Below are 18,064 nucleotides of genomic sequence, written 5' to 3' on the forward strand. Positions count from 1 at the left end.
TTCACTCCTTATCTTACATCACAACCTGACAACTCATCTCTTCTCAGAAATTCTCCCTGCTGAATCACAGCCCACATCCCATATCTTCCTCATCTGCTTGCTCTGATATGTTCCAGCTTTTAAGAAAAAAAAAAAAAGCTACATTTTCTCCTCAGCTCTCAGTTCCTTATGTATCACTCACTTCATGATCATAGGGTCCCAGGAATACTGTCTGGGTGCTGCAACTGACAGTCCTTACTGTCAGTTAGCCTACTTGAAATGTTGGTGATCTGGAAATTTAAGCTTATTCTGGCTATCATTCATCTGCAAAGTTCTGAAAATGCAAATGTAAATGCAAATAGGGATATAGCCTAGTACCTAAGCACTACCAGTTTTGAGTAATGAACACGGTCACTCTGTGAATTCAAATTATGCTTTACACTCACATATTTCCATCTACAACAATTATTATTCTGGGTTTCTGATAATACCCTGTCCATGAATGGAGGAGTCTTGACAATAACAACACACACTCAGAGCAATGATAGTGCATTATTAAGAGGGTGTTTATACACACATTCACGCCCACACACTGGGCTATATCACCTGATGGTTGGGCTACACAAGACCACCCATTTTCCAGCACACTGCCTAAGCACCATGTCAAAATTCTATCACTTAAATTACCTATCTTGTAAAATAATTTTCTTGTCTTCCCACGCATTCCACTTATTTTTTTCCCCATCTGCTGCACCACCATCTCTCTGTACTGCTGTGCAGCCCAGTTATCTTATCATGCTCAAGGTTTCACAGAAGCCTGGCTTCAGCCCAAAGTCTAGAACAGGGGGCACAACTTGGCTGACAAGGACTGCGGTATGTTGGCAGTGTTTTTCCAGGCCTTTGTACACAGAATGATTAAAAGCAGCGAGAGGTGCATTGGACACTCTGGCAAATAAAGATATATCCGTGAAAAATGTACCTAACTATAATGAGTTGATCCAGAGAAGAGTCCAGAGATGAGCCAGACAGAGAACAAGATAAAACAAAATGATAGGGGACAGACAGCCAGAGACACAGGCACGCCACACACAAACAAAAGGGAGGATATTTTGATATGCAAGATGAAGAGAGCTGATTAGACCAGTCTTGTATGATTAGTCTTGTACTTTTATGGCACTGCTGGGGAATGAGGCTGCCTGATTTTGCCTGTCTGACCGTATGAATGATTAGCAGCATAACATGAACATAATTAATAAACAAAATCAACAAAACATTGGAATTGTCCGAGTCAGAAATGACCTGGGTAGAGGCTATCTTTCATTACCAAAGCAACAACATAACATCTGCACCAAACCCGGTATGTGGACGAAATGCAGACACCAAAGCGAAGGAAAGGATCAAATATTTATGCGTAGCACATTTCTACTCTTTGCAAAATCATCATACACGAACATGCCACTTACCAGCCACAGGAGTCAGGAGAATCATCACGCAAAGCCCAAATTTAGCAAATGTTAGCATCGTGATTCGGCTCACAGCCATGACACTGTACATCGACTTTGGTCTCGTTGTTGGAGCTCCTCCAAGTCTTGTTTTACGGTCCTCTTGTCTTGTAGCTACCACTTTGTTTTCTCCCCGTTTCTCACGTCAGCTCAATAACTTGAACTGCTATCTCAAGCACGGAACAACACATTGAGAATGGACGTGAAAAGGGAGCGCTGCTGTGTTGGGATTGATTGTCCTGATTTGATAACCAACTGCCAATAAAGTACTCCTGCTATCGACTCCAGCACAGACCAGACAGCTTAACCAAGTAGCTAACTTGTTTGGCGGAGCTGCCATCTACAACTAACGTTAGCCAGCGAACAACGTCCATATCTGCTAGCTAACATGCTAGCTACCTAGGGCGACTGTCTGGGATTAGAAAACTTGGAGAAAGAGAGCAATATCGCAAAAATATCCCACGGACAACTCATTCGACTAGATACAGTCCGTTCTCACGCATACACTTTACAAAAACACCCACTTCTTCGACAATAACGATAGCAATTGGATATATAAACGTTAGCCAGTTAGCTGGCTAGATTGTAAGCTAACTGCTATCGAAGCCAACCGACGTTAGCCTAATAGCTAGTTAGTTCTCCGTGTCCCGTCTCATTCACGGTCTTCGTTGTGGGCAAAAATAATTTACTAGTCAACGACGTATCCTGTGAGCTCGTTCACGTTGCGATAAATGCAGATTATAATTCCCGTATTGGCAGACGACGGGTCGAGGGGATTGACGTCTCTTCCTCCGCTGTTCCCCGGGGCGGTTGCGTTTGGCATTGACCGTGTGGAGCTCCGCCGGGCAGACAGACAGACAGGCAGGGCGGCTGGGAACGCCTCGTTTGCAGGCTTGTCTGGACCGCTCGTCTCCGGTATCAGGTTGCTGTGGGTTGCTGTTGGGGGTGGAGGACAGTCCCGACACAGTGGGGTACTACAGCGCCTCCGTGCCGCAGACTGTGGATGTAGCACCCTTAAAACATATGCTGCCTTCAAGTGCTCCTTGTAACACCCACTGATCAACACGTCTAATCTGTAAAATGCATTTATGTTGGTGCTTTTTACACAGTTCAACCCGTGGCTCAAAAGTACTGAGATGGAGCTGAGTAGATGTGGTTATCGATTGTTGTATTATCACATATATTTTTGTTTCAGCACTGATTCACTGCCGAAATGTTGTTACTGTGAAAAAGTCACAGATGGCTAGTAAAGCAAATGGCTTGTCTTCATTTAAGCAGGGGCGTAGCTAGGAATTATGGACCCTTTGCACAGGAGGTGACTCTGGCCCCCTCTCCACATTGCTCTCATCCCCACACCACCATTATTCCATTTATGACCAACATCTATATTATCTACCCATCTGCAATTCAACACACCTACACACATTCATTTACTGATCAATTATTGGGCACATCCCTAATTGTAGTTCTGTGTTTCCAGCATTAACCTGATAACACTAATTAAACCATACTTTCACCAGCACTCCCCTGTTCAAAATCTGTCTAGGGACCACAATTTTGTTTTAGTCTGCACAGGAAATTTTTTATTCCTGTTTGTTTCAATTCGTCTCAGATAATACAAGTTACTCATAGTTTTGAGAAAGTTTTATTTGTTTGCAGTTTTGTGGATTTCAATCAAACCTCGTTTCAAAACCAGAACAATGTGAAATAAAACTGTAAAATATTTATAAATATACACTTGAGAAACATGAAAGGCATTTTAGTCTAGACACTTTAGGGGCCCTGCTTCAGCTTGGGGCGCTGGGTAGTCAGTAGGCTACCCCTTATTCCCCGCAATAAAGCACCCCAGAGCATGCATAGGCCTATTCAATAAATAAGTAGAATAAATCCAACCCATGCAACACCTGCACTGAATTGCAATGTATCTGCCATGGAAAGATGCTGCAGTAATATATTCTCTCATATCAAATGAATGAACATCAGAGTGATGCATTTAAATGTTATCCTGGCCCATGCCCCTATTTTTGACAGTGCTGCTCTGTACTGCAGCAATAGAATGAAGAGGAGAAAATGTGCACCAGACATGTTATTTATGTTTTAATTAATTTATTAGTGAGGGAAAGAGAGAGAAAGTGGGAGGGAGACATAGTATATATACAACAATGTTAATTATTTACATGCAGCCTAATCACAAACAACCACACATAGGCTAATGTCAAAATACTTCACCCTTATCAGTTGTTGACCCGGCTTCCATACTCTCATGCACGGCTTTTATCCTCCCTATAAATGTCACATCCCATTAACTCACTTATATAAACTCATATAAAAATCCATCCTTCCCATCATTACACCTCATCATTATAATATTTCCCAGTCATATTTACCACTGTTGGGTCGTTCATATGCTCTCTGCTCGTTATTACATATTCCCGACAGCACATGAAGGCAGCAATAGTTATTGCATATATTAGTGTTACTTTGCTGCCTCTCTGTGGTCAAATAACTTCATATAGAGTTCAGAGTCTAAAAAAATAATTATTCCAGCAGGTGGCAATGTATGCCCACGGCTAAAACAGTGTGCGGTTTCTAGTTATATAACCTTAAAAATATGGTTAGTTCGTGCAGCTCCACTACTTTGTATATGCAGACTATCATAATTTGCTTTGTGTTAATACTGAAATCAAGAAAATCCTCGAGGTCTGTTTTTGCTCCTAAAGCTCTCTGGCTCTGTGTCACGTAGGCCTACATTACGAAAATAACAACAATAATCCAATAATAATTTAGAGTGATAGGCTTACTATACAAATATCACAGCAGAACTACGATAGGCCTATTCATATAAGGAATAATGTAAGAATATTATAGTGTTACCATAGGAAAAAAAACAAAAAAAACGTCTACAAGTAGGCTATTATACTTTCCTGGATAAATGAGTTTTAAATATAGTCTCAGCGGGCATGTTCCATTATCCAGAGCCCAGGACGGTTCTGTCTGAGGGGGGCGTGCCAGCCAGTTTGCGCAAGGGACCTCCGGTGATGGGACAGAGCACAGCAGGCATTGGATGTTGCGTCCGATCTCTATTGAAAACAGGGTCTTCGGTCTTAGTCTTCGGTGCATTGGAGTACGATGCCCACTGTGGCTATGAACGAGGCTGTGCAAAGTTCAGTGGGAGCGTAATGGCAGGATAAAACAGCGCCAGTGCGCAGTCAACGCAGGTAGGACAGCCGGCGACGCATGATTTTAGCCATCGTCGTGCAGCTTGGAGTAGCCCTGATAATCGGCGCCTCGCGTTGTTATCTGATGAAAGGTGGGCTGCTGCGCTATGGCTTCGGCTCCACCAGAGGCGAGGAAGTTTACCCGGGGTCTCAACAAGCCGGGCACCGCCGCAGAGTTGAGGCAGAGCGTCTCCGAGGTTGTCAGGACGTCCGTGTTGATGGTAAGGCAAGACCAAAGCAGAACACACAGAAATACCTAAATGTTTTCTTTTCCCACTGACTTTTTCTTTTCACGCACACACGCACTCACACAGAGAAAGACTGAATTCACATCATGATGTTATTGTGTGATACTTTATTGACCCCCATAGGGAAATTCTCTTTAATGCGTTCCACTTTATAGTGAGGTCAGAAATCAGGCTCAGCTACAGAACAGCACACCTATAGAGCTGGTAGGGATTCAGTGTCTTGCTCAAAGACACTTCAGCAGGGCAGATGCTTGCAGACTATAGGGGCTTGAACCTGGGTCTTCTGGTTCAAGAGTGCTTTCCCTTTTTCTACCCCACCCTGCTGCCTAAAAACACTCATCGCTCAACATTTATCGGAAAAGCATGACATTTTTATTCACTGGTGCATATCCACTGTAGTCTGCAGGGTGTCTATTGTTACAACTTTCTCAAAGGGGTTGCCAGGTAACTGAAATATACACCCCAGTTCTCTAGGATAAAGGGACAAGAAAGAACACACACACATACACTTCTTCTTTAATTCATAATGTCATTTGACCCCCCCCCCCCCCCCCCCCCCCCCCCAGGTGCACCTTGCAACCTGATAGGTTAGTCAGAAACAGCTGAGTAATGACTGAGGTAGGACTGCCACATTCAGTGACACATTCTACCTGCTTCTTTGGTATGTTGGGACTTCATACAGTATGCAGGCTACCTGGCACATGGACTCAGTGATTAATCTGTTTACTGAATGAGGAGGGTGGTATTGAGGTAAATTGTTTCAGCATCACATCTCCCCCCCCATGTTAAAAAGGGTCAGGCGTTTAATTGTTTGTTCCCTCTTTCCTGCTCAAATCACCTCCTGAATGCAGACTGTGCTGAATTCTCTTTATAGACCGTACTGCTGGTTATTGACTGTATGTAGTATCGTCAGCAATTGAGTTTGTTTTTCTCCTCTCACTGTAGTGCTCTCCTCCACAGGGACTTGTCCCCAGCAGTGACCTAGCTGACCCTATGACTGTGTCTTGTTGCATAATGATGATCAATATGCCATGTTTCTCCAGCTAATGGCCTTTTATGTCAATTATGGCTCCTCTCTCTCTCCCCACGGTCCAAGTGCTCCGCCTGATCATGTAATAACAGTAATCAAAGGCACAGACAGTTTAGATTCCATGTTAACGAGACCTGAGTATATTGAGGCGTGTTTAGTTTTCCCCAAGTAATGTAAAAATCCATTTGGCCTTTCATTTGATGTTCTGGTGTCAAGTACGTCTCCTAGCCATGAAAACCACCATATCAGTTTGCATGTTGGTGCAGAAAGAACAGGGATGCAAATGTATTGTTGACTGAGTGCTTGTTTATGATCTTAGCATGTTAGCTGGCTCTTTGCCTGCGGCGAAAATGCGTCTTCCCTTTTATCTGATCCCCTGACCTTAAATAATTAAAGGAATAGTTCACCCAGAAATGAAAATTCAGTCATTGTCTACTCACCCCCATGTCAGTTGAAACTCCACTGATGTTCATTGGACCACCAAACACACAGCGAGTTAGTCCCTGTAGTTCCATCTCAACCTTCTCCCAAGCTATAGAAGTTATACTTAAGTTAAGTTATAAAAGCATACAGTGCCCATCAGATGTTTCCAAACAGCTTGTGCAGCATAATCCAAGTGTTTTGTAGCCAAATGATTGCACTGTGAGTCCAAAAGTCCAGTATTTACCTCATTATCTCCTATATTTTCCTTACTGACAATGCTCTGGTTGCACGCGCACCCTATAGCACTCTGGTGGAAGACTCTGCTTGCTACTGAAGGATCCATGTGACCAGAGTTACAAAACACTGGTTGGCTACAAACACTTGGATTATGCTGCACAAGCTGTTTTGAGAAATTTGATGGACATATCATGCTTTTTTTGGAGCTGTAAAAAGAAGGCCCCGTTAACTTTTGGGAGAAGGCTAAGATGAAACTAAGGGGGATAACTTGCTGTGTTTGGTGTTAAATTGATGTCTGCCTTAATTAGCACATAGAGTCTCTGCTATATGACCAAGAGCCTCAACCAGTGGCCATAGTTTTTTCTTTTCCTGTTGTCACATGATATGGAAAAGTCAGGGGTCCTGCCACTGACCATGAGATCTTGTCAGTGCTAATGGTTTAATATCGGGGGTTGGGCGTGGGTCATCGTGTTACACTCACATTCATCACCACCTCAGACATAGTAGAGCTCCACTGGGTGAGGCTGGGCTTAGGGCACAGCTGTTTCTGGTGCCCATTTCCACAGCTCTGACATGGGCCTCACATGCTGATGTGGTAAAAACAAATATATACAGTATATATCAAAGAGTTTGCTCTACAACTCAGATTTCACCCAGCAAGAGGCGGGTTTGCTTGCCTTGGATTGCAGCGTGATGCATAACAGGCAAGTGCATTCTTTCTCCAGATCAAACTGGTTTTGTAAGTTAAAGCCAATATTGAGGGAGCAGGGAGTATCGAGAAAGCAGAAAGTATTTTATAGATGAAGCGCAAGTGTTGCAGATGGCATTCAACAATCTCATATGTAGCACGCTCCTCTTTTATGTTGAATACAATCCATTATTTAGCCTCAATCTTCATCTCCACACTCGGCAATTATACCATACTAGCCTATTAATTCTGTCGTAGCGCACAGTGTGTGGAGTGGCATAATGGATGTCAGATCGGATCTCTGGGCCGTATTTAATAATGGATGAGGAGTGGGTAGGAGTCCTGCCTATTTTTAAACTTGCCCTCTTTCTCCTCTGTGACATAGTGTCACACTAGGCACCCAGGAGGCCATCAATTATGAATATCTGCATATGTGTTAAATCATCTAGATTCAAGACAGAGGGGAACTAAGAGAGCAAGTCGGACGCACACACACACACACACTCTATAGTTATTGCAGGCGTGGCGGGCGTTCAGCTATACCTTAGTAAACAAAGTGGCGGCCAAGCAGTAGAGCAGTAAAGACAGCCCCTGCAGTTTTAATAATCACTTCCAACTGAAGGAAATGCTTGCTTAGAGGTTTTTATACCTCATTCTGCCCTCTCCTCGCCTTGCTGACTGAGTTTATTTTCTCAGTCAGGGCGTGTTGCATACACACACACACACACACACACACACACACACACACATACATACCATGGAAACGTGTGCGTGCATACTCACATTCTGTCTCTGTCTCTTTCTGTCTATCTCTCTGGTTGTTTCTCTCCGTCTGTATCTGTCTGCCTCTCTCTTTCTGTCTTTCTCAGTCTCTCTCACGGTCTATCTTTCTAATACCCATCACACTGTCAGCTCTGTTACTACATTCTCCCTTCACATCATTTCCCCTAAAATATACACCCAAACCTTTGAGCGGGAGAGAGGCTGTAACCCAGTAACGTGGGTCCTGATACCTTGATGCCACCTCCCATTTATAGTCGGTGATGACCCGCAGTTCAAACTGTGGAACTCCACTTAAGACTGAACTCCGCTCTAGAGGATTTGCTCTGATTATAGCATTAAAAAAACCTGGTGGAGATTATCTGCAGATTTGCAGATGCTCCAGCATTGCTGACCTATATCTGTGTCATGATACAGTGGGCAGAAGCTCTGATGAAGCAGGGCGCTTGGTCGCCGACTGGGTTTCGTGGTCGTTTCCCGAGCCGCTGCTGCTGATAGCTGAGGCTAGGACTTTGCTGGCCATGTGGTTTCCGTGTTTTCTTTATTTAGGCTACCTCATTCTCTCTGTGCCGTTGCCACCCTTACCCTCGCATAAACACCCTCTCTCTTCTTGCTCTCTCTCTCTCTTGATCATCCTGGGTCTCACAGATGCATGCTGGGTGTGTGTGTGTGTGTACCCTGTGTGTCCCAACCCCATCTCAGCGCTATACCCCTCCAGACACGCACACACACACACACACCCACGCATACACACACACACACTTACTTTCCCCTATATGATAGAATACAGTGAGATCCAGCAGCAAGTTGAGGATCGCTATAAGAATTAGATTCCTACCAAATGACAACATTTTGACAAGTTGCCAGTTACCACCAGCTTTAGCGAATGGGGCTGTCATCATTCTGTGGAGCCCGCGGGCTCGCAAATGAAAACATGTTTTTGCAGTTTGAATGCCACATCGTTTTTATTGGAGAATTACTGCATTTTCTTTTTGCTCCTGCTATATGGCCTCCAGGGTTGATTTAAGTCCGCGTGGAAGAGAGATTTCAGATTCTTGCAACATCCTCAGCGTTTTGCGGTTTTCCTTTGTTCTTCTGTTGTAGGAATCTGCCTTGGGTTTAGAAGACAACAGCATTGCGTTTCAAGTTCAGCAGATTGTGGAAGTTGTTTTATACATTTGTAATGAAAACAAGCACATAACACACACACACATACACACAGCAACAACAATAAGATATAACCAAGGTTCAGGGGAAATTCCTCTTAGGGGGCGAGGAAGAAGGGTATATAAATAATCAAGTCGATTTAGGGGCGTGCAATCAGTGTGTGTGTGCATGTGCATGTTTACATGTTTGCATGTGTGTGCAATTACATAGGCTTGCATCAGTAGAAATGTTTATTATGTACTATATATGGAATAGGGTGTTAGTCCCTCAAAGCCTCTCAAAGCTAAATGTTTAGATATGATTGCGTAAGTCTTTTAGTGTTGCATGAGCTATATGAGTTTGGCACCAGGAGAGCCATCCTTTTACCCTGTTTCAGTTACTTAACAGCAAGGGGTAAATGTGTTAAATATGATCATGCACATGTTATCTCAATCAGGAAAAATTGAGAATTGACCCTAAACATTTCCTTTGACCTAATTGCACATCCAGTTCCCTGTTGCATGTGCAAAAATAGCCATCGCATTTCAGCTTTAAGGGTGGAAAATGTTCTTTTGGCCCAACTACTTTACAGCAGACTGAGAATCTTTCCATCCACAAGTTAGGCTGAGATAGGTAGCATTAGCCACAACACTCCATGGCCTAGTTCAGAATATAAACAATGGTAGCAGTGTGCTAGTTTTTCTCATTATTGGTTAACCATGAAGAGAGTGGCTATTGAACATAGCCAAAACCTTGTGCCTGGCCAGAGTTTTTAATTGCTTTTTAATCAAGCCGTGCAAAAGGATCCCAACCTAGTCTGCCAGATTACCTACAGGGCATTCGTGAGAAACCCAATATATCACACACACACTCAGTCACACACACTCAGTAACCTAGATTCTACAGTGACATTCATTATTGTTAGCCTAAATGTAGGTCTCTGATGAACATATTGACACATTTTGCCTGCGAAGAATAGAAACATCAAAGTTATATTAAGTTTTGCCCTACGGTATTCACTGACCTGCTAAAGAGTAAAACAATCAGCTAACCTCGATTGCTCTGATCGTAACCAAATTCTATGAAACTGAGAACTAATTTTGTTCTGATTAGCACACGTGTCTTTTTTTTTTAATCTGTCGCTCGCCATGTGTGTTTATGCCATGTTGTTTGAAGTTTGTGGACTGGACACCAACTGCCACTGTGTGCATTCAAATTACAGGTAATCATAAAATTCAAGTGCTGTGCAGCAATAGGATAGATTAAACCCCACAATGTAAGTGAGGCCTAGTTTTTTGAGGCAGACCCTAGATAGCTTTTCCATGCCCCGTACACTGTACCACTGCGATGAAACGTGGCCGCCGTGCCGTCTTCTAATCTGAATGATTGCTTTTGCTGTGCGTGCTCTCTGGGTCACATTACGTTTTGGGCAAAGCTTACGTCAATTACGTGTCCTTAGGCTTTTGTTCAGGCTTGCAGTTTGCCTGGCAACATTTTTGGTTGTTGTGATTCATGTGGATGAGTGTGTGTGTGTGTGTGTGTGGGGGGGGGGGATTCTTAAAATCTATTAGAAAAGATGAGGTAAGAGAGCACAGTCTGGCCATTTTTCCAGTGAGTCATCCAGCTTCATTGTTGTTGCAGTGCCAGGATAAACCTGTAGGGGGCGGCAGTGATGCGTATCCTCCATCCCAGCAGTCTATCCTGATTACTGGAGAACTGATCATGCTGTCAACATCTAGACATGTAAAGACAAGGACTAGTGCTTTCACAGATCAGGAAACAAGAATCTTGGCTGTTGATGAATTCATGTCAAGAAGGAGCGATGTGTTTTATAGATTAAGAGGATTTAGTTAAGAGTTTATTTTAGTTGTTTAACCCAGCAGATCTTTCTACAGGTCTGGTTTACTTTATTTATGCTGCTTGAGGAACAGATTAAGGTGTATTGGTATGAGTGATTGCTGTCCAGCAGACTTATACCCCACTCATTTCTTTACTTTCTCTAAAATGACAGTTTCTTGTTGCCAGGAGACCAACGTTAATCTCTGATATGTTATTGTTGTTCTGGTTCCTCAGAAGAAAAGACAGAGTGATGTCAAGGCTTTAATACATCAGCCGATGAAATCCGCATTTTAGTCCAAACCGACCAGTACAGCTCCAGCCTCTCCCAACGGAAAAATCAAAAACCATAAAACATGATTTTAGGGAGCAAATTTATAATTAAAAGTTTATGAGTGAGGAAGAATGTACCATTTTGTGGAATCTAAGATGAGCATCTGAAAAGAGCATTATTCTGTTCTGCTGAGTTAGGGGGATTTTGTTCCACAGCACATCGTTTTTCAGTTTGTTTTTCCAGTGCATTCTGTACCCTGTTGTCATAAACAGCACACAGAAACAGCTGATAAATGTCTTCTGTGGACATTTATTCTGATAAAATAACTTTGCGGTCTGGTGCAAAGTCTTCCTGGTCTGGAGAGATGTTTGTGAAAAGGTTATCGGGTGCATTGCGGGGTGCAGTTTGGCTTTGCCTGGTCCTTCATTGGATTAATGCGTCCTCTGAGGAATAGCCCTAATGTAATGACACTGTTAGGAGAATGCTGCTGAGGGCTTGTGAATGGGCCTGAAAACACTGGAATGAGAGAAACCAGTTTAGAGCTATGAGACCATCAAACAGAGCGGTATTCTGAAACTCTGAACAAGGCGTTTTCTGTGGCTGGGTAGCTTCTCCCAAAAGAGAAAATCTTTGTGTTCAAAATTGTGGAATAACAGCTGCTCCCAAGATCATATTTCTACTATTATTTCTCTTTTTGAATGTGTGGTTGTTTTTTAGTTTAGGATTTTTAATATGAAAAACAGTTTATTGTCTGTCTTTCAGGGGGATTTTGTTCATGGCAGATTTTGTCTGTATCAATGAAATATCTGTTTTCCCCTGACATTTTCCTTTGTTTTAATCTCAGCCTTAATGCCAATATTGTCATTCTGCCTCTTACTTTCTTCATCCAGTCCTAAAGCCTTTCCCATGACTTTTTTTTGTGCCAACCACTGAATCCACTCTGTGCTTTCTCTCGCTTTTCCCCTCCTTTCATGCGATTCTACCATGTTATCCATTTTGCTGCATCATCCACTTAAAAGTAGGTGAGTGTGTCAACCGCTGATGAAATATTTACATCAGCCACTGGAGAGAAGGGGAGAAAATCCAGAGAATTGTTTGCATCTGCGTTTGAATTAGCCTAATATGAATACGCCTGTATCCTTGAGCTAACATAATGCTTCCTGAGAGAGCTCGCATGCTTTCTGACTTTAATTGGATGATGATTTGCAGCATGTCTCCAGGTTTGTCCTGGTTGTCCTATGACGCATCAGGCTTGATAAGGTGTTAATGGCCGCGGGCCTTGCTGAGAGAAGTTAAATCATCTCTTTTTATGCCTTAGAGGGCATGCAAATGACATCAGAAAGATGACTGCATCCCTTGTAATTTCATTGCCAGTGGGAGAAAGAGGAGAGAGGGAGAGAAAAAGAGAGAGACAGAGGGGGAGAGAGAGAGACAGAGAGAAAGAGAGAGAGAGAGCAAAACATTGTTTGCGACAGGCAGTGTATGTGTGTGGGTGCGTCTCTGTGCGTATCTTTGTTGGTAACAGTATGCTTTTTACTGTTGACAAAGCATGCAGAGTCAGAGAAATGACTAAGCTGTGAGAGCGAGGGAGGGAGAGAGCCAGCTGGGAGAGTGAAGGAGAAAGTGAGGGAGTGGAGGAGATGGGAGAGAGAGAGAGAGAGAGAGAGAGGGAGAGAGAGAGAGAGAGAAGAAGTGAAAGTGACAGCCATGAGTGATGGAGAGAGATGGAAAGAGGGAGCAAGGCAGAGAAGAGAGAGAGACAGTGAAGGAGAAAGTGAATGAGAGAGAGAGAGAGTGAAAGAGAGAGAAGAGGAAGGAGAGCAAGGTTGAGAGAGGAGGAATAAGTGAGAGTGACATGTGAATGAGAGAGATGTGGAGGAAGAGCAACGTTGAGAAAGAGAGAGAGAGAGAGTGCAAAGCAGCAAAGGAGAGAGTGAATGAGAGAAAGAGAGTCAGTGAGGGAGAGAGAGAGGGAGAGAGAGAGAGTGTTTGAGCATCCTCATCCCCCAGTAGAAGGAGAAAGGAAGAGGAGAGAGCGAGTCGGCAGAGTCGACGCCCTGCTCCGACTGAATGAGCAGCTCGGCTCCTCTCCTCCCTTCCGCACACTCATCCTTCATCCCTCCATCCCCGCTGAGCCAAACACAGGGGGATACGACCCAGCGGCCCAGCAGCTTTCACACTTGGACTGAGATTCGCCTTCGGAAGATAGTGGTTGTGTTTCAAGCGGAATGATTTTATAGGAGCTCTCCTCAGCTACAGGAGATAAAACAGATTTTATACCGTGTGAGAGGTCTTTAAGAAGCAGTGGAGCTTTGGAGGGACGTTTTTCACAGTGGGAATCAACTGTGCTGAAGACTCAAAATCAAAGCGAAGAGGTCAAGGTTGAGAGTTCACAAGATCGATCGTATTGACTCTCCGGGTCAAGTGGGTCGGCTGTTGTTGCACAGCAGCTGCACTTAACCTGAGCTGAACTTGGGGGTCAAAAGGTTAGAACTAAGGTCGCCGTTCTTCCTGCATGGTGGCGGTGTGCGTGCGGCGCCGCCATGGGATGCACCACCAGCGTGGTTCTGTTGGAGGGGCTTCGCTCCATCCTCGAGAGGAACTGCGGCTACGTTTATAAAGGGGCGGTTCAGCTGGGCGCTCTGGAGGAGGAAGAGGAAACGCTGAGTCTGAGGGGATCTCAGCTCTGGATGCCCACCACCGCTCTGGTAAACTCGCAACTTGGAAATTTAATTAATTTCAGTGAAATTTCTTGTTGCTGTTTATGTGTCTCATTTCCTACTTTTGTGGCTATTCTGGGGAAAAAGAAATAGTATAAAATGAGACTTCAAATTACTTGGAAAAAGGAGAGCGGCACTGTTCTGTGATCAGTTGTGTTTATCAAAAGAAAATTTAAATTAACATGACAGCTTTCAGTTCAGTTTTCAGTTTAATTATGTGCTATTGTTAACCAGCACCTCTCCTAAGCTTTTCTTGGCGCGCTTCTCTATTTCTATTCACCACAGAAAATTTAAAAAACAAAATTATTTCCAGCAGTGTTGGAACCTGGCTTGTGTGAGCAGAATGTATGAGTGAGTCGATTTTGGGAGACTATGTGACAAGCACAACAAAAGCGGAGGAGGGTTTATCTACAGCGTCCCAAACACCGTCCTGTGCTGGTGTTTCTGAACAGAAGAGAGCAGAATATGAGCAATTAGCAGTAGTAACTGTTCCTTGGTTGAGTTATTCATGTGGCTGAATTCTGTTCTAAACTGGCTTCTCTTCTGCTTTGCCTTTCTGTATTTGATCAATCTCTCCAGTGGCTATAATTAGGTTGTTATCACCCAACCTATCAACTCCTCTTTGAGAATGAAAAATGGGTAAAAAATGAATAATTTACAGATAGAGCGGAGCCCTGTCAGATTAAACACAAGTTACTGCGCAGATCAGCAGGATTTTGGCTAATAATCCCCCTAATAATCTCCCCCGAGGAACTAGATTTGGAAGTGGAGTGTATCTTCCAGTGTCCCCACAATTACTGGTGCAGCACATCAAACGCTTTAAAATTTGGCTCCGAGGAAAACTGAGATAACGCCTAAGTTTGCTTGCAATAAGAAAGTAAAGTGAAATCAAACTAATGAGTCTCTCTCTCTCTCTCTCTTATCCATCTATCTGTCTTTTCTCTTCCTCACTCTCTCTCTGAGTGCATACAAATCATGGCTCTGAAGGGTTTTGGATCTCTTTCCACGAAAATGCACGGAAAAAAGGATTGTCACAGTTTTTCCTTGGTCTGTAGCCGCGTTGTCTGCCCGCCGGTTGAATTTATGCAGTGCTACATTAAGCTACTTCCCCCAAGTTAGCTCCATTAGCCAGCAGCCATGCCCTGTGTTAAGTCAAAGAGATTTAATGGCCAATCAATAGCGAGGGGGTTAAGTAGGAGTGCTAGTGCAGGTTGACTCAAGGACATTCCCAGTCTCACTTCCAGATGCAATGCTTCCTTTACATCCATTGAGCTGCGGTCGCCACAGCCTCCTCCCATAAAATAACAATTACATTTACAGTCACAGCACTACTGCCCATGATATAATATCTAAAGTAAGTAAGAGCCATTATTAAACTGCAGAACACACTGGAACTTCCACCAACACCTGATGTGCTAGAAATACTCTAGATGGGCTAGCTTGATCATTTCAGTATTTCCTTTCCTAGAACCTCTTCTGACTTATCTGTACTTTGAGCCTTAGGTATCCCAGGGACTTTATCCTAGTGTTTAGAGAGGCTAGGGTTTGACTGATATGGGTTTTTGAAGACCGATACCGATATTTTTGAACTGAAGCTGTCGATTGTTGATATTTTGTGCCAATATTCTGTAGCCTATATTTAAATTTGACCATTTTTATGCCAAAAATGTCCAAAGATCCCCAGGATTTTATTCTTTGTAGGGCAGAAATGTCTCTGAACAAAACCGATGCTAATGAAATTCCTAGGCTGGGTAGCAGCTCCTTAACATCAGAAGTGGCAGGTTTCATTCCAGGTTTTACAGACTGACAGCCTGAAACTGGTTGAGTAAAATCGTATACCCCCCTCCATCATATCAGCAGTGGGTAACATTGACTGGCTGATATCTGATTTTTACTGGCAGGCCAACATCGGCCCAATATATTGGCAAAGCGATATGTCAGTCTAACCCTGGCTCAGGTACTAGCATGCCAGTGGGTGGGGTGGGTTTTTGGCAGGGGATTGAAGACTCAATAGCAGGGAGGTTGAGGTTGCAAAACAACCTTTAGGAGAAATTGGAAGGCTATTAGAAAACAGTCTGAAATCCTATGCAAGGGAATCAATATTTAAAGTCATTCAAATAACCTAAACGTTCTGCTAGTAGGGGCTTAAACCCCCCTTTGCAAATGCTGTAATCATTATTATTAGTATATTAGTATTTAGAGTATTAACACTTCACCAGTTGTCATGTAGAGTGAGAGAAAGTGAGAAAGTGAGAGAAGTAGTCACTAGCCACTAGTACTTGCACCTTATTTTTATTTTCTTTTAAAGGATTTTACTTATTTACCGACTGATTTTGTTGCATATGGACATCTTCATGTGAGCTATATGTACAGTATATGTCTATGTGATGTCCTGCCATGTGTCTATCCTGATCAGTCTGGTCCAATGCAGACTATGGATGATACCTTTGTAGGAAACAGGCGAAAGAGTGAATGAAACTCAGTTGTACCCTGTGTATGTGTATCGTGATTCTTCCTATGGACTAATCCCATGCTGGGACGTTCTGTGCTTTAGCTGGCGTTCTGTCCTGAGCACAACTCTCAGCACCTCTGGGAGCTCTGACATCATCGGCGCTTAGGGAACTCCCCTCTCGCATATCACATTTAACTTGTCCCACATGTTTTTTCCTGTACTACCTGGAGCTGCGGTTATATGATGTGGAGCATGTGGAGCTGCTGATCTCTTCTTTGAGATTAAAAGGACAGTCTGCGTTTTTAGTTTGTGTGACTGATAATGGCTTTTGATTGTCGGCTCGGCTTATCATTCAAGCCGCGTACCACAGCTACAGAGGTGAGTTGCGGGCCAGTGTGCTTGCTTGCATGTGATTATGTCTGTGTATCTGTGTGTGTGTGTGTGTGTGTGTGTGTGTGTGTGTGTGGAGGGGGATCAGGCGGATGGGATGTTTCTCTGTGTTTCAGGCAACACCCTCACACTCTCTCTCCAGGGCGTCTGTAGTGATGGTTTGCTCCCAAACATTACATCAGTCTGCCCTTATGCAATTCTCCACAGACTTGTATGATGACGCTGTGTGTGCATGTGTGTGTGTGTGTGCGCATGCGTGTGTGTGTGTGTGTATGTGCACAGACCTCTGGGGAAGGGTGTGGAAGGCTCACATGGCCTAATGGGTTCAAGCTGTGTAAAAACAAATGGACACCCTCCTCCTCCTCCTCCCTCACTCTTTTTCTCTCTCTCCCTCCTCCCTTCATTCTTGACAACTTTTTTTTGCGTCAAGCTCTTACGCAGATGGCTGTGTAAACTCATTTGCAATCCCACCCACCCCACCGTACACACATACACACACACACACACACAAACACATGGTATTGCTGGCACGGTCCCAGCGGTGGCTCCAGGAAGCGTGATGGTGTGAGAGCGCTCCAGAGATGTGGGTGAATGAAGCAGGATGACCTCAGTGCAGGCGAAGGCTTTGACAAGAGGCTGATTATCACGCTGTGCTGGTGACGCTGTCGCTGAGGCAGGCAGTCACACAGCCGACAGACACACTGTATCTTGGCCAGACGAAAGCAAAGTCAGATACCTCTATAGCTTTGCCTAAAAGGAATAGCTCACCCCAAAGTGAAAAGTCAGCTATCTACTACTCCGCATGTCAGTTGAAACTCCATTGAAGTTCGTAGCACCACCAAACACACAAGCTAACTCCTGTAACTCCTCTCAGCCTAACTTAAGGTAATGTGGCCTTCTTTTACAGCTTCAAAAAAAGCATAAAATCCATAAAGTCCATCAAATTTCTCCAAACTCAAGTGTTTTGTAGCCAAACGATTTCACTGTGGGTCCAAACGTCCAACATTTACCTCATTATTTCCTACATGTTCCTCAGTGACAGTAGAGACAGTAGTAGATAATGACTTTTCATTTTGGGGTGAATTATTCCTTTAATTCAGAATGTACAAGAGAACATTAGGGTTAGTTTAGTTTTTATTTA

At 43.6% G+C, this 18,064-nt stretch overlaps 2 protein-coding genes across 2 annotated transcripts in view; one reads left to right on the forward strand and one right to left on the reverse strand.

Moving 5' to 3' along the window:
* The window catches only part of LOC139917703 (bone morphogenetic protein receptor type-2-like), a 31,008-nt gene extending 28,725 nt beyond the window's left edge, over positions 1 to 2,283 (reverse strand). Inside the window, exon 1 of the mRNA XM_071906881.2 lies at positions 1,443 to 2,283. Within this exon, the coding sequence (XP_071762982.1) occupies positions 1,443 to 1,533 (91 nt within the window). The 5' untranslated portion in view covers positions 1,534 to 2,283. The remainder of the gene's footprint in view (positions 1 to 1,442) is intronic.
* An 11,621-nt stretch (positions 2,284 to 13,904) lies between these two features.
* The window catches only part of dock9b (dedicator of cytokinesis 9b), a 50,415-nt gene continuing 46,255 nt past the window's right edge, over positions 13,905 to 18,064 (forward strand). Inside the window, exon 1 of the mRNA XM_078290986.1 lies at positions 13,905 to 14,069. Coding sequence (XP_078147112.1) covers positions 13,905 to 14,069 — 165 coding nt within the window. The remainder of the gene's footprint in view (positions 14,070 to 18,064) is intronic.

This window comes from Centroberyx gerrardi, chromosome 21 (genome assembly GCF_048128805.1).
Source record: "Centroberyx gerrardi isolate f3 chromosome 21, fCenGer3.hap1.cur.20231027, whole genome shotgun sequence".
In the NCBI taxonomy this organism is placed as follows: Eukaryota; Metazoa; Chordata; class Actinopteri; order Beryciformes; family Berycidae; genus Centroberyx; species Centroberyx gerrardi.